This window comes from Melanerpes formicivorus, unplaced genomic scaffold (genome assembly GCF_026170545.1).
Source record: "Melanerpes formicivorus ecotype bairdi unplaced genomic scaffold, bMelFor1.0.p_v2 SCAF_2, whole genome shotgun sequence".
Lineage (NCBI taxonomy): Eukaryota > Metazoa > Chordata > Aves > Piciformes > Picidae > Melanerpes > Melanerpes formicivorus.
Genome location: NW_027142354.1, coordinates 25,265,941 through 25,286,117, shown reverse-complemented (window position 1 = coordinate 25,286,117; position 20,177 = coordinate 25,265,941). Strand labels below are relative to the sequence as shown.

Genomic DNA, 20,177 nt, shown 5'->3' with positions numbered 1-20,177 from the left:
CATTCTATATATAGAATGTTTGAAACAATACTCTGTCAATTCTTCTATCCTGCAGCATTCATAGAGATGGAAAGAAGAGTTTTGTTATGAAGTAGGTGGCTAAAAGTAATCATGACAAAATTTGTCTTTATTTTGCATTGTCCTTTTAATGACTGAAAGATTTCCACTGTAAAAGGTGTTCATATATGAATGTACAAATAGTAAACTGTATTATCTCTCTAGGTCTCTTAGACACCTTGCTGACTACTCTTCTCCACAGCAGCTGTTTGAAGTCTTGTGGAAAACACACTGTACAACTACATATATAGATATAAAGACTAAGTCTTAATATAGTGGGGGAATGAGTAAACTCAGTAGAATTTGTGGTTTTGTGAACTTCATTAGCTGTTTTTTCAAATTCTTGAGGTTTTGCAAAACTGAAAACCAAATGTCTAAGGAGGACAAAAAAAAATAAACACAACAAAAACCACCAAAAAACCCTACCCCCCCACCAAACCACCCACCCCAACCAAACAAACCAACAAACCAACAAAACCAGACCCCAACCTCTCCCTCCTAGCTTGGCTCAGTCTGCTGGACCCTGTGAGAAAGGGGAAGGCTCTTTGGCTCCTGCTATCCTGGAAGACCAAGGCCAGCCAAGTTGGAAGGAGCTTCCATGGCAAAAGGCAGCAATGCTTGCATTGGCATTTTCTCCTCTAGTGACAGATTGAGCCTTTTGAAGTCTTTGGAGTTCTGAAACATCAGCACCTTTTTCAACTGGAATTTAAAAGTGCAGTGAGCAAAGTTGATGACTTCCTATGCTATTTTTTTTTTTTTTCTCCCTTAACATTTGTGATTTATATCCACCTACACATTTGACAGGCTTCCATTTCTTGGATTCCACAGGCAATCAGGCCAAATTCATGCATCTTCACATCAGCTACAGAGTCCTTCCATAGATACTCTGCAACCTAAGTAACAAGTATCCCGGACTTCTGAAGTCTTTACACATGATATGGCAGGTTCTGTGGACCCAGTGTGGGGCTCCATTCTCCTGTAACATGAGGGACAGTGACAGCAGCCATACTGGCTGCTACTCAGCAAGTGTTGAGGCTGGAGTCCATCTTGTGGAGATACTTTCCAGTTCTCCTAAAGAGCAACATTTTTTGTCTGCCACTTTCATTAACCCAAGGCATGGCCTCCTCCCTGAGGAGCATACTCAAGCAAAACTTCTCCAGATCAAGGGGAATGGCTCTTCCTATAGAGACAAGGACTGAGCTGCGGAACTCACTTGAAAAGCGTCTGCCTGACCTCCAGTAAGCACCTTACAAGGACGAATGAAGGGTGACCTGGGCAAGTCTCTCCCTTGTGGTGGTGTGCGATTTAAAAGAGGATGTAAGTGAGAGGACTAGGATCCCGGGCAAGTTGAGTGTTGCCGCACTGGCAGCAGAGGCACGGAGCGCTCAGCCGGAGACTTTTCGCGAAGCCCCAGCACGGACAGGGCAGGGCAGGGCAGGGCAGGGCAGGGCAGGGCAGGGCAGGGGCAGGGCAGGGGCAGGGTCGAAGGAGCCGGGAACATGGTCCCCTCCTCCGGCGGCCGTGCTCGGAATCCGAAGGCAGAGAGTCCCGAATGCACTGGCATCCCAGACGCCGGGGCCTGGCGCCGCCTCCCGGGGGCTCAGCCGCGCCGGGGTGGCCGCGCTCCTCAAACCAAAAGCACGACGACATGACGGCGAGCTCGGCTGCTATTCCCCGCCCCTCCACGCAGCGCCGCTCCCTGCGGTGACGCCTCGGCCGCCCAGCCCGCCTACCCGCACGGCCCCTGCATCCCCCGCGGAGGGCGGTCGCAGGGCGGTGCAGGGGGAGGACCCGGGTCCGGGATGGCCTCGCAGGTAGGCGAGAGCTGGCCGCCTGCTGGGGAAGGGGCGGCAAGAGAGGTTTATGTCACTGACGCGGAGGGGCGAGTCGGGGGCGCGCCCCTGTGCCGCTGATTGACAGCGGAGCCCGGCCCGCAGCCCATAAAGGCAGCGGTGCCGGGCGCGGGGCCGCGGAGGGAGTTGTGACGGCAGCGGGGTACCGTGGTCTGCTGGCATCTCCCCTGCAGAGCCTCAGCGCGTCGTTGGCTTCCCCCATGCCAGGTGAGGCGCAAGGCAGGAAGGCGCCGTGTCCCTCCGTGAAGTCCCCTCCGTAGGGCGGCTGCTACCCGACGAGGGCTGCTCCGCCGGAGGTCGCCGTGGGTAGCGCCGGGTGGGCTCCCCGCTCTTCCATCACCCGCGGGTACTCTGGGTGAAAGATGAAGGAACCTGCCCCGGGGAAGAGTCGCCGGAGAAGGCGTGCGGCACTGGGCCGCTACTCCGGCTGCTGCCAGCACCCGTGTCCGCCACCGCGCCCGTCGTGCCAGTGGGGGCCGTGCCGGAGCCGTCCAGGCAGGGTCCCACGGGGGAGAGGTGCTGGGTTTGTGAGGAGAAAGGCTTCCCGGCGTTTGCCTGTAATTGTCTGCAGCGGTTATATCTCGGGGTTATGGGTGGAGGAAAAATTAGACAGTTGAAGGTCCTCACAAAAATGCATGAAGTTAGCAATGCTGAAGCGATCTGTCTGTATCCAGGTCTACACATTCCATCGAATGCCGTTTGCTCCATTGTGAGTGCAAATACAGATGGAAATGCAATTATGTTGATATAGCTGCATAGTGCTTCAGGGTGAATATAGCAACTCGTTAAATGTCACTTTATCCAGCTATGGCTGGGTACAGAGGACGGATATCTATACATAGGAAGGAGAGAGGAGTTTGTTGTATGTTTGCACTGAAAAAGGTACAGAAAGGCAGAATCAGCACCTAGTGAGATCCCATTATTCCTGCAAGGAATTTCATCTGAACATTGTGCTCCAAAGTAAGGATGCAACTGCTAACATACTATGTCTAGTGTACTGTCATGTGGTCCCTATGACAGCTACTGAAATACCATGGAGAAAATAGTAGTGTCTATTTCCTGTATATCTATTATTACAAAATATATTCACATAAAAAGGAGCTTTATCACCAAGAATTCCTCATTGCTCATGTCATGTTGTACTTCTAGCATCAAGAATAACCCCAGAATAAGTATTACAGGAATTGGATAAGACAGAAATTTTGATTTTATATGTATGGCTGCTTATAATGAGAGTTCAGTTTATAATATTTCATGGGGTAAGTTAAAATATTTGTAACTGATCCTTATTAATTCCCTAATACTGAGTGCTTTTTGGTTTATTCATAGGAGTTATGCTGCAGAGGAGTGGGCTGTTGTGGCTTGCTGTCTTAATAACCCTGTGGGTTTCTTCACATGCTCAGGGTAAGTACTGGCACTTCTAAACTAGATAGAGAGTAACTCCCAAAGCTAAAAGCTGGTGTAAAACATTGGCTTACCTGACCTACAGTAGACAAAAGAGTCATAACTGCTTTTTTTAGAAGTGCCTGGAACAGTACATCCTGGGGATATTTTTGGTAGTTACATTTTACTACTGCTAAATGAATATTCCCTAATAAGTAGAAAATTATATAGAAATTATGGATAAAAGGGTATATAATCTCAGAAATAATTGCTATTATACTTTCCTTTGCAGTGGGGAAAATAGCATAAACGGAATCTGAGTGGGGTGAACATTACAAAAAGATGTAGGTAGAGAAATAGACTTCTATAGAACAAATATAGGTAGAATGTAATTTGGCACAGTGCCAGCCCTCATTTACATCTGACTTCTTGACCCAATTCTTGAAAAAGCAAATATCTTCCTTCCTGTTGTCATGTGGCCACATGTCTTCTTATTATTTTATTTTTATTTATCTGGTAGTCAAAATATAGAAATTGGCTCCATGTCCTTATCCATTTAAAAAAAAGAAAAGCATTTAATGAATATACAATTATATGCATCCATTCACAGGCATATACATGACATACAGCAGGTAAATATATATATATTATATATATATATATATATATAAATATATATATATTTATACAAGTGTGTATCTATAGTGCTAGAAAATATATAGCCAGGTGTTTATCAAACATATTTATACATACAGACTTGGAAAGAGAGTGTTGTCATGTATGTGAAAGTTAACAGGTGAAAAATAAGATACTCCTGCATGATTGTAGCAAATATTCTGTTTGTGAAAGTGGGAATGCACTGGGTTTACTCTGCTCATTTTTATGACTCATATAATTGCAGTTGCGATGTATATGCATGAAGCATTTCTTTTAAAGACTTTTTTGTTGACACATTGTCACACAGCGTTAACTTTTTCAGATGGTGACAAGGAAGAGGAGACTACCTTCGATTTACTTCAAATCAGTAACATAAACCGAAAAACAGTTGGAGCAAAATTGTTTCGAGGTCCAGACCCCGCTGTCCCAGCGTATCGTTTCATTCGATTTGACCACATACCTCCATGTAAACCAGAGAAATTAAAAAAGATTGTGAAACTCATACGGCAGAATGAGGGCTTTATCCTTTCAGCTACCCTGAGACAGGACAGGCAATCTAGAGGCACTATCCTTGCTTTAGAGGGTCCTGGAATCAGTGAGAGGCAGTTTGAGATCATTTCCAATGGCCGGGCTAACACCCTGGACCTTATCTATTGGGTGGATGGTTTCCAGAATGTGATTTCCCTGGAGGATGTGGACCTGGCTGACTCACAGTGGAAGAACCTCACCGTGCAAATAACAGGGGAAAACTACAACCTCTATGTTGGCTGTGACCTTATTGACAGTTTCATCCTTGAGGAGCCTTTCTATGAGCAGCTGAAAGCAGAGAACAGCAGAATGTATGTGGCAAAAGGGTCCATTCGAGAGAATCACTTCAGGGTAGGTTACTTGGAGAAGCTCTGATCTTTGGTGAGGTAAGAAAGTAACTACAAGTAGTTTGAGAAGATGCAGTAGGTGCAGTCTTGATCTCCCAATGCCTTTTGGATTTGATGGAGTCACTGGTATTCCCAAGCAGAATTTCTCCAGAGTGCATTCTTGTTCATTCCTGGATCTGTGCTATGTGAATTTTAGGTTCCTGAAAGTGAAGGACTGGTAAAGTAAATTCTAGTTCCGGGAAAATGGTGCAAAACCAGCTTATGGGTCTTCTATGCCACCATCTACTTTCTTTTCTAGATGCAAGATTTCTACATGTTGCATTTTTAGTGATGATTTGTAGAGTTCTTTGGAATACATCTATTCAACTTGTAAGAACCTGTCAATAGTTTTAAATTTTATTTGAAAAATGATGGGAAAAAATTAATGGAGCTGAAGCATGTGGTTTTAGTCCATCCCTTAACAGAGCACCTTGGTTTGCTATTCTGAATAACTTTTAATTTCAATTTAAAAAAAAAAAAGAAAAAAAAATTGGAAAAAAAACCTGTGGTAGGTTGAAACCCCCCCCCCCCCCAACATTAAATTTGCCAGACCAGCTCAGTTGGAAGCAAACAAAAGCTGTATTTGCAAGCAAAACTACAATCCGCAATGGAATGCAATGAATATGCACAAAATACACAGTATTTACAATATTTACAGGTATTTACAATTAATAAACAGCACAAGGACCCCCCCTAGCCAAAGACCAGGGGAGCTGCAACAGCTTCTCTCCCACTGCTTCCTACTTAGCCCCCTGTACAAAAAGGACAAGAGAAAGGAACAGAGAGACATTAGACTTAAGACAAAGCAATGCAGCCAAGGTCAAGCAGAAGCCAGTTAGTATTTCTCTCAGAGCGAAGAAGTGAGAGAAGAGAGAAATTGTTTACATTACTAGCTTAAGTCTGTTATCTTTCCAATGGGATTGTTTAGAACTATCATTACTTCCCTTTCTACACCCAATAGTGATTTATTTACATTCTACTGCTTTCCATTCAAGATCTGTGAAAAATTTTAAAGGCATAGCCTAAAACTACCACAAACCCTCAATAACAACATGTTGCGATGAGTTCTGTAAATGAATTATTTTTTAAAAAACATTGATCGTTTCTCCTTTGTTTTAAAATGGTGCAATTGCAAACTTTCTGCTTTTCCTATAAAACAAAAATTACCTCGTGTGTCTTACAGTGATGTGAAGTGGTCCAAATGCTCTAAATATGGCCTCTTTTCCCTCACAGTTGAAATCAAACTTGGACTCATGGCTTCAAAACTTTCCGGAAGCCCTTTCTTTCTCATCCATCTAGTGCCATCTAGATGTTAACCAGAGTATGACATGCTGGAATGTGGTTCAGTTTTGGTAGGGAATCCAGAAGTTCTTGCCCACAGCCTCTCCATTCTTACTTCCATGACTAAGTTTCTTCATCAGTTGTGCTCTTAGAATTGGTTCTGGAACTGTACTTTTAAGTGGGCCACTGACATAATCTGTCATTAAAATAACATGGGTTTTTTTGTTTGTTTGTTTGGTTTTTTTTTTAATATGAAACAGATAACACTCTAGTGTTGTTTCAGGATAGTGTCAGCACAATTGTGGATGCAGTGAAGTGTGGTGCATGGGGATAACTGGCTAAAGATGGAAGTGTGATGGGGCAGAAACTTCATAAGATGGCTTTGACCTCACAGTGAATGTCTCCTATAACTACAGTCTAAAACACCTCCTATGAAAATGGAAATAGGAGCTCATAACTGATTAGTAATTTTTATTGCTACTTATTTCAGAACATACCTTATTTTGTTGCTTATAAAATTAAAATGTATATAAAAAGACTAAACATTTGGGTTTGTTTTAATGTGTGTCAGGTTTAATGCCTTTCCGATTGTGTTTTACTTACTTACTTCTGGATGAATTCAGTCAGTAGCAGGGCAGTGAGACAGATTAGTTGTTAGTTACTCCTAAATTGGTATAACTGGGTTTTGTTGTTGTTGTTTTTTAATTATTTTTCTTCTTATTATTACAGGGTCTTTTGCAAAATATTCAGTTAATCTTTGATACTTCAATAGAAGATTTTCTGCGTAAAAAAGGATGCCAGAGAAGCCAGTCAAGTAAGGATTTTTTGCCTCATGAATGCTGTTCAATTAACTCTGAAAACAAGAAATGTCAAAAGTGATGCACTATCCTAAGACCATGCAACAGATCCCTTTGAAATGAAAAAGAGATCCAGTTGCATTTTGGTGGTAATAGGAACATATTTTGTAGCTATGTTAAAATACTGTTTTTACTCTCTGGCATACTATTTTAGTTCTTATAGGCTAGGTATGTAACTCTGACTCTCTGTTTTTAAGTTAGGAGAAAAGCTATCAAGCAAGAAATTAATAGAAATAGAAAGGGAAATGCATATGTCTGAAAATACCTACTTTCTTTCATGAGTTTTCTGTGATTCTTTGAGCATAGGACTAGTAATGTTGCTTATGAATTCTGCTCCGGACTTTCAGTGTACCCATAAACAAATCTTCAAGTCTTAAAGACACTGGATTCCTCAGCAATAAGCTCATTGACTGAAAAAGGTTTTGTGTTTGAATCCCAAAACATTGTTAATTAAGACAACCTAAGGAAAAAGAAGAAATAAAGCAGGGAGGTATGGAAGGCATGTATGTGACAGACTAATGTTAGTCCAGTTAATACTGACCTCACCAGGGGGGGAACCCTCAGTGTGTGGGAGTATATTGGACTCATCATGAAAGAGGTTTGAAAATGTGTCAAGTATGCACTAAGATTTTGTACTTGAGCTCATATTTGGTGCTGGCTATTTTACTTTAACTGGCAAGAACTCAGTCAGGAATGAGAGACAATAACTGAGTCTATCAGAGGAATGTGATAGGTGCAGAAGGCAATTGAGACTTCAGAGTCTACTGTCTGAAGAGCTGTTATTTCTGGCACTTTGCTAAAACATATGACATACGCAAATCAGTTAAGCAGACTGTGCTCAGCTTTTTTCCTTATCATGCAAAACCCAGAAGTTAAATAGTAGCAGGTCTTGGCTTTTTGAAAGAGTACTGAGTTTTTTTTAATGAAAATGGTCTATAAGATATATAAATCTGTATATGTATGTATATGTATATACACAACTCTATATAGATATATATGCACAAAAAATTAAACTGAGCTTACTAGTCTGTTTTTAAATCTTGGTGAATAGTGTTAGTTATTTTGTACATTCCAGAAGTGCAGGAGCTCAGACACAAGTGTGTCAATGTCTTAGAAATGAGTCATGTAGGCTGGAATGGAAGTGGCCTTAGATGGCACAGGCAAGAAGAAATGCCCTCATTTGTTGGGTGTCATTTCTCCCAGCCAAGCTGTTTTCTGTGCTCAGAAACTATTGATTACTCATTTTCAGCATTGTTAGTTTAAGAAAATGTTTGATGAGCAGAACTACATCAGGAAAACAGAATGTGTTGAAGAGAAGGGTGGTTTCAGGAAGGATGCAGTTCAGCTATCTTCATTTACCAGTGGAAATAAAATTCTCAAAACTTGAGGTAGGCACATTCATCTGTCAGAGGCAGAACAGTCTCAGCCAAGAGGAGGGGATCCCAGGTGTAGAAAGATTAAACCATCAAAATCAGAATGTGAGGTGCAGTGAAATAGTAGTGTGGTGTTGATGTTGGGTTGATGGCAGGAAGGTTTCTTCTGTAGTGTGGTGGCTGCCAATACTTTAGGCAGGACTTATATGCACTGGGTAGAAGAGATGACAAAAACACACCTAAACAGGCAGATCAAGAAAATAACTTCAGCTAGATCAACAGAATGACTTTTGCATATGTGAAAGGATGCACATTCTGCTTTTCTGCTTTCTCACTTAAAAGATGATCATGTGGTCCTTAGGAAATTAGCAGGAAGCCAGCAGCAGAGAACTGATTTCCCAGTGATCCCCAGGCATCTTCTTTCAGTCATTGCCAAGTACCAGTAGGAAGTGTGGATTTAGTTTTTCTAGCATAGTTTTGGTTTATGTTTCCTGCTGAGATTGCAGTTTTATTAATGTCCTCAGAATGTTCCGGTCAAGGCACACTCCATGTTGGCCTGAAAACTATGAAATTAATGACCTGAGAAGTGCTATGGGGGAATCTGAGAAACCTAGTGTTTCAGTGTGGTAGGAAAATTACATACTTTCCAAGGAATCAAAAAAGCTGACGTAAACAGTTATGACACAGACAGTTCTGATCTGTTATGTGGTATATTGGTTTTCTTCTATCCTGTAAAGGAAACTGAACAATTGCTTCAACTCTGGAATACTGTGAACAATTTTTTTGGAGACCATGTCTAATAGCAGAGTCTTTGTAGCTAATTTAAAATCACATCAAGCCAATAATTTTAAGTATGGTTGAGTGGTTGAAAAGTAATTATTTAATGTCATCTGATGGGTTGATTCTTTGTTGTTTTAGTTTTAGCCTTCCAAATGGATGAAGAATACTTAGCTCTCATTTTCATTGCTTGTCTGTTTAAATATAACACTTTACATTGTGTAGTCAAGCATCAAAGCGAGCCCCCAGAATTTTTGAAGCGGTGCCACATTCTCTGACTTGACAACACTGAATGGTATTGGAGTGTTTTGAAGCATATGTTTTATGCTATATAATTTCTTCTTTCTGTTTGGTAATCTTGAGTTATTACAACATTACTAAATTAGGTAAACAAATCTTTGTTGAGAGACAGGGCATAGATTCCTGTCTAGCTGATACCAGATTTGTGTGTACCATGGAGTCCTTAAAGAAAGCTTCCATGGAATCCATAAGATATTTACATAGTGGAGATTTACGTGCTTAACAAAATACAGATTTTTATTTAGTTTTCTGAGTTCTTTTTTTATTAATTACTGCTGATACTTTCTGCTGTGCCATTTTCCAAGAATTCCTATAGGGCTTTTAAATTGGTACTAGAAAATGTCCAAGTTTCCTAGTATAATGCATGAAAAGATCTCTTTAATTATGATCTGCTTCAGGGACAAGTGTTAGACTGACAAATCAAATGTTCAGCCTGATCTTAGCTTGACCTCCATTTAAATTCAGAATTGAAGTATCGTTATAACAGCTCCTCTTGAGTTTAACACCAGGTGATGCAACATATAGCAGGCCAGAGTCTGGAATAAATTGTATAATGGTCCAGCTAACCATGGAATTTGAGCAGAGCAAGGGCAATGATTTTCTCCCTATTTCTTTGCAATGAGAAAATGTGATAGGTCATGAAAAAAATCTGAAGCCTTTCATGGCTCTGACCAGGTAAAATGGGTTTGGTTTGCCTTTTTGCTATTGTATCCTTCTGGTACACTTTCTTCATGAATTACTGTTGCAGTGCCAACAAAGTTTTGGAGGGAGGGCCCTGTGAGACAGCTTTGCTCTTAATTGTGAAAAGGGAAAGCCTACAATTGGAACCAGCTGACATCTAACCTCTCTCTTTTATTTGTGGGTATAATCTAGAATGAAGCTGTACCAAAATACATGCTTTTAAATCCTACCAGTGGGTGACAATCTGTGATTTCAGCAGGAATCTATAGTCTGTGGAAGAACTTTGTACATGATGCTCACCTCTTTACCTCTCTTGCTACCAGCTGAAGAGAACACCATCAATGAGAGCACAGAAATCCTTCACTTGAGCCCTGCTGTCACAACCGAGTATGTGGGAGAGAAACCAGAGAAGAAGGCTGAGTTCTGTGACCGTTCCTGTGAAGAGCTGGGAACGATGTTCACAGAGCTTACAGGCCTGCGCATTGTGGTGAACAACTTAGCTGATAACCTCCAAAAAGTGGTAGGTACCTGTAAGTCTGAAGAACTGAAAGAGGTGTGCTGTACAGTGCTCTTTCTTTGTTTTTATACCAGAGAACATTAATGGAGATTTCTGTATGTACCTGTTACTATATCTACATAATGTAAGGATGACTTACTTTTTCAAAGTGATAGATTAGGTAGTTCTAGAGTATAACATTTAAGTGAAGACTTGGTTTTCATAGACTGGGTTTAAAAAAGGTTGCTTCAGGTTTGAAAATTAAGAGCTAAGAAACTCAACCTTGCCATGTACTCTTAAATTGTTACTTACCATGCTTATACCATTTAAGAATACATCAGCATGTGACTGCACAGGATACCTAAAGTAAATATATGGGATTTTCATAGTTGAAGTATGATGGTGATATTTTGCTGAAGTTTGCCCCTCTTCTTACTTGGAATCAGTTCATTCCTTTTAAGGAGAGTTTACTGCTATGCCATATGTCTCAGAACTAAAATCCCATTTAAAGATGAGCTGTATTAGAGGAAAGCAAAAATTATGAGATCCCTTAGTATTGTGTTTGGACTGCTATCTGAAAAATTGCTATGCATTATAGTGGTACCTAAGATAATCTTCTTTATGTAAAAATATGCTACTTAAAATATAAATGTGTAAAAATATGCTACTTTTATAACAGAAGAATGAAATCCAGTAACATCTCAGTTTTGTTTGTTCAAAATGGTTTGCCTACAAATTACATTTTTGTTTTCTTTGAATTTTTTTTCTTTACATTTCTTCTAGTCTGAAGAGAACCAAATTATGTGGGAACTGATTGGGCCTAACAAAACACTGAAGAACCAATCAGTATGCTGGCAGGATGGCCGTGTCTTTGCAGACAATGAAAGCTGGATTGTAGACAGCTGCACCAAGTGCACCTGCCAGGTAGGGTTTTGGAAACATTACTCTTTACAGAAATTGATAGTCAGTTTAAGCAAGCCCAGCTGTCCAGGGCAGGTCACATGTACTCAGAGCTTACTCCAGACTTACTGATATTGATAAAAAGTAGCCCCCAAAGTCAGAGAATTTCCACACATGAAACTTCTCCAGAAGTTTGCCTCTATGCATAATCATAAATAAGTTGTTTACTTTGCCTGTAGGATTCTAAAATTGTGTGCCATCAAATCACCTGCCCAGCAGTCTCCTGTGCCCATCCATCTTTTGTTGAAGGTGAATGCTGTCCAGTCTGCTCTCACTGTGAGTATTTAGCCAAAGAGAAAGATACTATTTGGTGATACTTAAAATCACTTCTAGTGTGTTAGATAGGTCAAAACAAGTAAGAGGGCAAGGCAGGTAAGATCACATATCAGTCATGAAGTAACTTGGCCGTTTAATGTTACCTTCTGGAAAAGATGGTGTCTCTTCAGTGATTAAAATGACTGCTTAGAAGTAAGCTGTTAATGTGCCCATTGAAGCGGGACACTAAAGGTTAGATACATGCTCCTGCCCAGTTGTGTTTTCCAAGCCTGGACATTCTGATTTTTGTTGATTTGCAATAGCACTGCACTATTGTTTCTTTTCCATACTGCTTGGTTAAAACAGACTAATATAGGTTAGGATGTCCTGTCTACTTGAACAGAATGCTTAAGTTCCAGATCAAAAGTTGCTGCAAGATTTATTAAGAGTGCAAGTTATTTTTCCTCCCTGTTCTTCTGTTGTTCTGTTTTATTTCTTCTCTGTCATATATATGCTTTTGGTGAAATGTAGGGGTGCCACAAGGAAATCTAAGGCCCTTGTGGAATTAAATCTGTCAAAGGATGCAAAAAATAACAAGGGCCTCCTCAAGTACATTAGCAGGAAAAGGAACACCAGGCAAAATGGGGGCCTGCTGCTGAGTGAGATGGGTGACCTGCTGATAAAGGATATGGAGAAGGCAGAGTTACTGAATGCCATCTTTACTTCAGCCTTGCTGCTAAGGCCAAGCTTCAGTCCCCGGAGGTAACAGAGAGTCTGGAAGAAGGAAGATTTTCCCTTGGTTGAGGAGGATCAAGTCAGAGATCAGTTAAATAAACTGGTAATGCCAAGTCCATGGGTCCTGATGCGATGCACCTGTGAGTGCTGGGGATGCTGGCAGAATTTATTGCTGGGCCACTCTCATCTCTGAAAGGTCCTGGAAAACAGGACTGGAGGAAAACCAGTGTCACTCCAGTCTTCAATAAGGGCAAGCAGGAAGACCCAGGAAACCTCACCCCATCTGTGGAAAATGATGGAACAGCTTGTTCTCTGCATCATCTGAAAGTATGTGGAGAAAATGACGGCTATCAGAAGTAGCCAACATGAATTTGCCAAGGGGAAGTCATGTCTGACTAACATGATAACCTTCTACGAGAGCATGACCAGATGGATAGATGAGGGAAGAGTAGTGGATGTTGTCTACCTTGACTGCAGCAAGGCTTTTGACACCATCTCCCTCACCATCTTCATAGGCAAGCTTAGGAAGTGCGGGTTAGATGAATGGACAGTGGGGTGGATTGAAAACGACTGAAGGATAGTGCTCAGAGGTTGTGCTCAGTGGCACAGAGTCTAGTTGGAGGTCCATAACAAGTGGTGTTCCACAGGGGTAAGTATTGGATCTGGTCCTGATCAGTATATTCATCAATGACCTGGATGAAGGGATAGAGTGTATCCTCCACAAATTTGCTGATGACAAAACTGGGAGAGTTTGAGACACCAGAAGGTTGTGCTGACATCTGGTATGACCTGGACAGGCTGCAGAGTTGGGCACAAAGTAGCCTTACAAAATTCAAGGAGGGCAAGTGTAGGGTATTGCACCTGTGGAGGAATAACCCCTTGTATCAGTACAAGTTAGAGGCTGATCTGCTGGAAAGGAGCCCTTTGCAAAAGGACCTGGGAGTCCTGGAGGACAGCAGGATAACCATGAGCCAGCAACATGCCTTTGTGATTAAGAGGGTAAATGGTGTCCTGAGATGCATCAGGAAGAGTGTGGCAAGCAGGTCAAGGGAGGTTTTCCTCATCCTCTACCCTGCTGTGGTAAGGCCTCACTGGAGTACTCTGTCCACTTCTGGGCTCCTCAGTTAAAAAATGACAGGGAACTACTTGAGAAGGTACGCCAAAGGGCTACAAAGATAACTGGGGCAGTAGGACATCTCTCTTATGAAGAAAGGCACAGAGAGACTTGGGGGTTTTTAGCCTGGAGAAGAGGGAGATCACTTTGGCCACGGCAATCCCATGCAGAGCTACAGGCTGGGGTCAGAGTGGCTGGAGAGCTCCCAAAGAGAGAGGGACCTGGGGGTACTGATCGACAGCCACCTGATTATGAGCCAGCAGTGTGCCCAGGTGGCCAAGAAGGCCAATGGCATCCTGGCCTGCATTAGGAATAGTGTGGCCAGCAGGAGCAGGGAGGTCATTGTGCCCCTGTACTCTGCTTTGGTTAGGCTGCACCTTGAGTACTGTGTCCAGTTCTGGGCCCCTCAGTTTAAGAAGGACATCAAAACACTTGAATGTGTCCAGAGAAGGGCAACAAGGCTGGTGAGAGGCCTTGAACACAAGCCCTATGAGGAGAGGCTGAGGGAGCTGGGATTGTTTAGCCTGGAGAAGAGGAGGCTCAGGGACGACCTTATTGCCCTCTACAACTACCTGAAAGGTGGTTGTAGCCAGGAAGGGGTTGCTCTCTTCTTCCAGGCAACCAGCACCAGAACAAGCGGACACAGTCTCAAGCTGCACCAGGGGAGGTTTAGACTCGAGGTGAGGAGAAAGTTCTTCACTGAGCGAGTTGTTCATCACTGGAATGTGCTGCCCAGGGAGGTGATGGAGTCACCATCCCTGGAGGCATTCAAGAGGAGATTGGATGTGGCACTTGGTGCCATGGTCTAGTCATGGGATCTGTGTTGATCGGTTGGACTTGATGATCCTCGAGGTCTCTTCCAACCTTAGTTATACTGTGATACTGTGATATTTTCAGTGCTTATAAATATTTGAAGGGTGGGTGTCAGGAGGATGGAGCCAGTCTATTTTCAGTGGTTCCCAGTGACAGGACAAGAGGTAATGGGCACAAACTTGAACATAGGAAGTTCCATATAAACATGAGGAGGAGCTTCTTTACATTGACAGTGGTAGAGCACTGGAACAGACTACCTGTTCTCTGGAGTCACTCAAAACCCACCTGTATGCTGTCCTGCGTAACCAGCTCTAGGTGAACCTGCTCTGGCAAAGGGGTTGGACTAGATGATCTCCAGAGGTCCCTTCCAGCTTCTTTTGCTCTGCAATTGTGTGCTTTACTCCTGAACTTCAACAGTCTGTTCCACATTCAAGACATCATTTCAGGCTGAAAACTAGACTTTGCAGTGACAACAGTTTTAATAATTTCAGTGACTAAGTGACTTCAGTGTGGGTTAAATATCTTTCACTGTCTACTAGGCATGTCTGTTATAGAATAAAATGTTTGCTTAAATGTTCTAAATAAAAATGTATTGGAATATACTGAGTTTTTTTTGCCTATTCAGAGCATATTCATACAACATGCTCTAGGGAGATTCAGACTGGATGCCAGGAAAAAAACAACATTTCCCCATTCAATCTATTAGACAGAGATGGTGGGACAGTTTCAAGGCCCAGCTTGACAGGGTGTTGGGCCATCTCATTTAAACTATATTCTTACCCTGAAAGGTTGGACTAGGTGATCCTTGAGATCCCATCCAACCTGGTATTCTATGAAGCCATGAAATGAAATGTTATGTTATGTTATGTTATGTTTTCTTATGTTATGTTATGAGGTGGGGCCACATCTCATCATACTGACCTCTATTCTGAAGTCAAAGGCAGTTAGGACTCGAGTTTTTTGCTTAATCCATTCTGAAGATGTTCTTTTTCCTCAGAAAGTCAGTGCTTTGTACAAACATTGCACACACCTTCATGAAGATCCTGGATTATTGGACTAACCTCTCATTACATTTAACTGTAATTCCCTAACTTCAATGCAGCTTGGGAAAGCAAAAATATAAAAAGAGAGATAAAAAGGACAAAGAAAACATTCTACAGAAAAAGAGAAGTGAAAACCCTTCTGAACAGAGGAGAGTAACTTCAGTGCTAAGCACTTTGTTACCATTTTCTCTGCAGCTGATGACAGTGAGGAAGGCTGGTCACCATGGTCAGACTGGACAAAGTGCTCAGTGACCTGTGGCTCTGGGACTCAGATGCGAGGAAGGTCATGTGATGTCACCAGGAGTGCTTGTACAGGACCACACATCCAGACAAGGATGTGTAGCTTTAAGAAATGTGACCATCGCAGTAAGTAATAGAATTTCTTTCTTTTAAAAATGTTCTTTGGATGTCTAAGCAAAAACAAGCTTAATCTGGATTGCCTATGAACACTGACTAGTTAGAACAGTATTTGAGCACTAATATAATAATCACAGAAGACTTCTGAAATATATCAAGCTACTTTTATATTTGAGGTACCTAAAAGATCATACTCTGTCTCCAGAACTGCAAGTTAATACTGTTGCAGGTAGCTGCTATATCCAAGTTATGATAGTACCTAGCTGAAGCTGCTAGATATCCAAATGTACATCTTAAAGTTTTTGTTTCATTGGAACATGTCTATTTCTAAGTAAAGTAACTAACATCCATGTTAGCCATATGCTGATCACTGAGGTTCATAAGAAAACTACTTGAATGCCTGAGCTGACATGCTGGGTTTTGTAAGTGGCAATGGTAGGATGGAGCGAGAGGCTTAATTAGAAGGTTGACTTCCCAAGTGAGTTCATGTTACTTCTACAAGTGGACTAAATCCACGAGTTTTGCTCTTTTCTCTGGCAGTACGTCAGGATGGTGGCTGGAGTCACTGGTCTCCCTGGTCTTCCTGTTCAGTTACCTGTGGAGTAGGAAATATCACCCGTATTCGCCTCTGCAATTCCCCTGTCCCACAGATGGGTGGGAAGAACTGTGTGGGAAATGGACGTGAAACAGAGAAGTGTGAGAAAGTTCCATGTCCAGGTATGTCAGTGGTCTTGAAACCAAGGTGATGCAATAATATTGCAACTCAATTTCTTGTCTTTATTCAGCCTAAGTTACAGTGAATTTCTGTGATAGTTAGGGGTGAAATAACATACAACGGTGCTTTTAAAATGAAGACAGTAACACAATCAGAGATTTTTGGAAACCTCCTAAGTTGTGATTTGACTAAACATAAAGAATTTGAGAAATTTTCATTTCATAGCTTAGTGATTTATCTCTGCATATCCAAAGTATAAACAATTTTTATCTAAAAAGAAACTTTTTCCTATATATATATCCTCCTTTATTCCCTTCTCTGTTCAGTCTTGTCTTTTTACTTACATGATGGGAGCCTGAAACTGATTTCAGGCTTCTAACCCAATAGTACTTAAATAGCTATACCCACTTTACCTGTTTTTTGATCTACCCATGCATGTGAAACTAGTGAAAAGATTCATTAATTAAGGCCATACATCACTGCCCTTATGCTTTTTTTACAGTACCAAGAACAAACACAAGTTTGTTTCACAGATGTTTGTATTTCAAGAAAATTCCAGATTAACAACAGGATGAATAGAGTTGTACCAATATAAAAAGTGCAGAAGAATCACTGAAATAAGTTGTTTAAACTGAGTCAAACACTATTATTTAAGATACACTGATAAATTGATTAGCAAAACAAAAATAATAGCTGCAGTCTTACTGAGCATACCATTACCATTAAAAAAGCCAATGAGCTAAGGTTTGGCTCAGCAGAAATTTGTATCCTGTGGTCCCACCCTGCTTTCAGTACAAAATGAAAGCTTATTAGGGAGCTTTGGAGGAACTATGCTTTTTCTGATCAACTGAAATGAAAATACACTGTGCCAGTGGGCAGGCCCTGTTGTTTTGAATTACTGGCCAAAAAATGCCTATAAAGCAGTTGGATATTTTTTATTTGTTTGTTTGTTTCTGAAATACTGCTATCTCAGTGTAAGGCTTTGTCAACATCTTTATTCCTATGTGCATAGTGAGAAACTATCTCCAGTAAGGGATCTGAAGACAGGGTTGTTGTTACTGGCAGCAAATGTTGTCTCCAGCACGTTGCCTGTGATGCTTCTCTCCTCTCCTCTGTGTGTCCTAGTGAATGGCCGGTGGGGTCCTTGGTCTCCCTGGTCCGCCTGCACTGTTACCTGTGGAGGAGGAATTCGTGAGAGATCTCGCCTCTGTAACAGTCCAGAGCCGCTGTATGGAGGAAAGCCATGTGTTGGAGATACCAAACAACATGATATGTGCAACAAGAAGGATTGCCCGATTGGTTGGTATTCAGTTATTCTTTATTCAGTTTGAGCAATTGTCATTGCTATTATGGGTAATTATGAATTGACACTAGGAAAGCACATCTAACTATTTTGGATGCTGTTTAGATCAGTGAACAAGGATGCATTTCTTAAACAGGGCTTCAGTATGCTGTAATTTATGCAATTGGATGTAGCAATCTGTAGTGTTTTTGTATTAAATGCATTTAATATACTACTGATTTAATAACCCTAATTCTAAGGGGTTTTATAAAGGTGTGTTGCATGAGATGAGATAGAATAGAATAGAATAGAATAGAATAGAATAGAATAGAATAGAATAGAATAGACCAGATTGGAAAAGACCTTTGAGATCATCGAGTCCAACCTATCATCCAACATTATCTAACCAACTAAACCATGGCACCAAGCGCTCCATCTAGTCTCTTCCTTAACATCTCCAGTGATGTTAAGCTAATGAACAGAGAATACCTATTTCTTAAGTGAAATATTATATACCGTTTATCCTCCTAATTAAATTTACACTTTTATGTGTCTTTACCAGATGGATGTTTATCAAATCCTTGCTTTCCTGGAGCAGAATGCAATAGTTACCCAGATGGTTCTTGGTCATGTGGACCATGCCCTGCAGGGTACCTTGGAAATGGTACTGTCTGTGAGGATCTTGATGAGGTATTGACTTTGTTTCCATTAACCTCAGGAAATCACTGTGAAATTTTCATTATTTGGGAATTGCACAACCATTTAATGGTTCCTTGTTTTCTTTCTTTTTTCCTTCCCTGCAGTGTATGGCTGTGTCAGATGTTTGCTTTAAGGTGAATCAGATCCACCGCTGTGTGAACACAAATCCAGGATTCCACTGCTTGCCATGTCCTCCACGCTATAAAGGAAGTCAGCCCTATGGAGTGGGGCTGGAAGTTGCTAAGACAGAGAAGCAAGTAAGTGATGCTGAAAAGAATTTGATGAATTTCAGTAAGTTGCACCTCAAAATATCTGTGAAGGGATGCATGTGAAATAGATATCTGCTGCTCCAGAGTATTTTTGGTTTAAGTAGCAAAAAAACCTGAATTTGAGGTTGGGTTTTTTTAGTTTGTTTGGTTTTGGCTTTTTTGTTGTTGTTGATGGTTTGGTTGTTTGGTAGCTGTGGTTTTTTTTGTTTTGGTTTGGTTTTTTTAAGGGTTTTATCTTCTTTAAGCATTGGCACAGTTGTACCAAGTGAGTATAAAATGCCATGACCAAGCATTCTCGTGCTTTGAACTTCTTTCTCTCAGGTGCATGTGCCTCCTCTGGGGATTGGCAATGACTAATCAGGATTGCTCTCTCCATAAATACAACACTGTTGGTGTGGCTGTCATCAAACATGAATCTGAAGTTCTCAATTCTTAAGCTCCATTAGGCCAATGACTATCAATATCAAAGGATAGAATGAAGTGATAGGGAATACTATGGTTCGATAGACAAGACAAAAATGTTAAAAAGAATGTCATGGGATGCCTTCTCTGTGTTGCTGTTGAATCAGTCTGTGGTTAGTTCAATGTGTGAAGTCTAAATGTAAAACATCTCTGTAAGATTCTCAGATACTGTCAATGAAAATAAGCAAAGTGATAAGAAAGATAATAAAAACCATTAGGTTCTCTGATTTAAGAAAACAAGGTAATGTATGCTGAAAGGCAGAACACTAAAGAAAAGTGGTGAGTACAGTCTGCTTTCTGTTGCAGTTAAATTCTGACAATGAATAACATCTGGAAGACAGCAGATAGAGTTCTGAAATTGTTAATCACTTTAATTGCTTGTTGACTAATGGCCAATTTTTCTTGTGGGATGTTTTAATTATTTTCCTTGTACACATTGTCTGGAGTTATGAACTGACAGAGCAATATGACTTACTAAATACAATTAAAAGAAAGTTCCTGCCTTTAGGCATCTAAATAACTGGCCTGGTTTGACAAAGTTGAGTTACTGTCGAGGGTTGACAACTGACTGCAAATATCATTGGGTTTCAATGAGTGTTTTGTCTGTCACAGGTCTGTGAACCTGAGAATCCATGCAAAGACAAGACACACACCTGCCACAAGTCTGCAGAGTGCATCTACCTGGGCCATTTCAGTGATCCTATGTACAAATGTGAATGCAGAACAGGTTATGCTGGTGATGGACGCCTCTGTGGTGAAGATTCAGATTTGGATGGCTGGCCTAATAATAACTTGGTCTGTGCTGCTAATGCAACTTACCATTGTGTGAAGGTAAGCAAAAGAA

General features: G+C 41.2%; 1 protein-coding gene across 1 annotated transcript in view; it reads left to right on the top strand.

Annotated features, from left to right (window-relative positions):
* The first annotated feature begins 1,832 nt into the window (after positions 1 to 1,832).
* The window catches only part of THBS2 (thrombospondin 2), a 41,719-nt gene continuing 23,374 nt past the window's right edge, over positions 1,833 to 20,177 (top strand). The window contains exons 1-13 of the mRNA XM_068153521.1: positions 1,833 to 2,117; positions 3,240 to 3,314; positions 4,273 to 4,829; positions 6,875 to 6,959; positions 10,457 to 10,653; positions 11,413 to 11,553; positions 11,769 to 11,865; positions 15,745 to 15,915; positions 16,447 to 16,623; positions 17,747 to 17,920; positions 18,466 to 18,593; positions 18,707 to 18,859; positions 19,946 to 20,164. Of these exons, the coding sequence (XP_068009622.1) occupies positions 2,111 to 2,117; positions 3,240 to 3,314; positions 4,273 to 4,829; positions 6,875 to 6,959; positions 10,457 to 10,653; positions 11,413 to 11,553; positions 11,769 to 11,865; positions 15,745 to 15,915; positions 16,447 to 16,623; positions 17,747 to 17,920; positions 18,466 to 18,593; positions 18,707 to 18,859; positions 19,946 to 20,164 (2,181 nt within the window). The 5' untranslated portion in view covers positions 1,833 to 2,110. The remainder of the gene's footprint in view (positions 2,118 to 3,239; positions 3,315 to 4,272; positions 4,830 to 6,874; positions 6,960 to 10,456; positions 10,654 to 11,412; positions 11,554 to 11,768; positions 11,866 to 15,744; positions 15,916 to 16,446; positions 16,624 to 17,746; positions 17,921 to 18,465; positions 18,594 to 18,706; positions 18,860 to 19,945; positions 20,165 to 20,177) is intronic.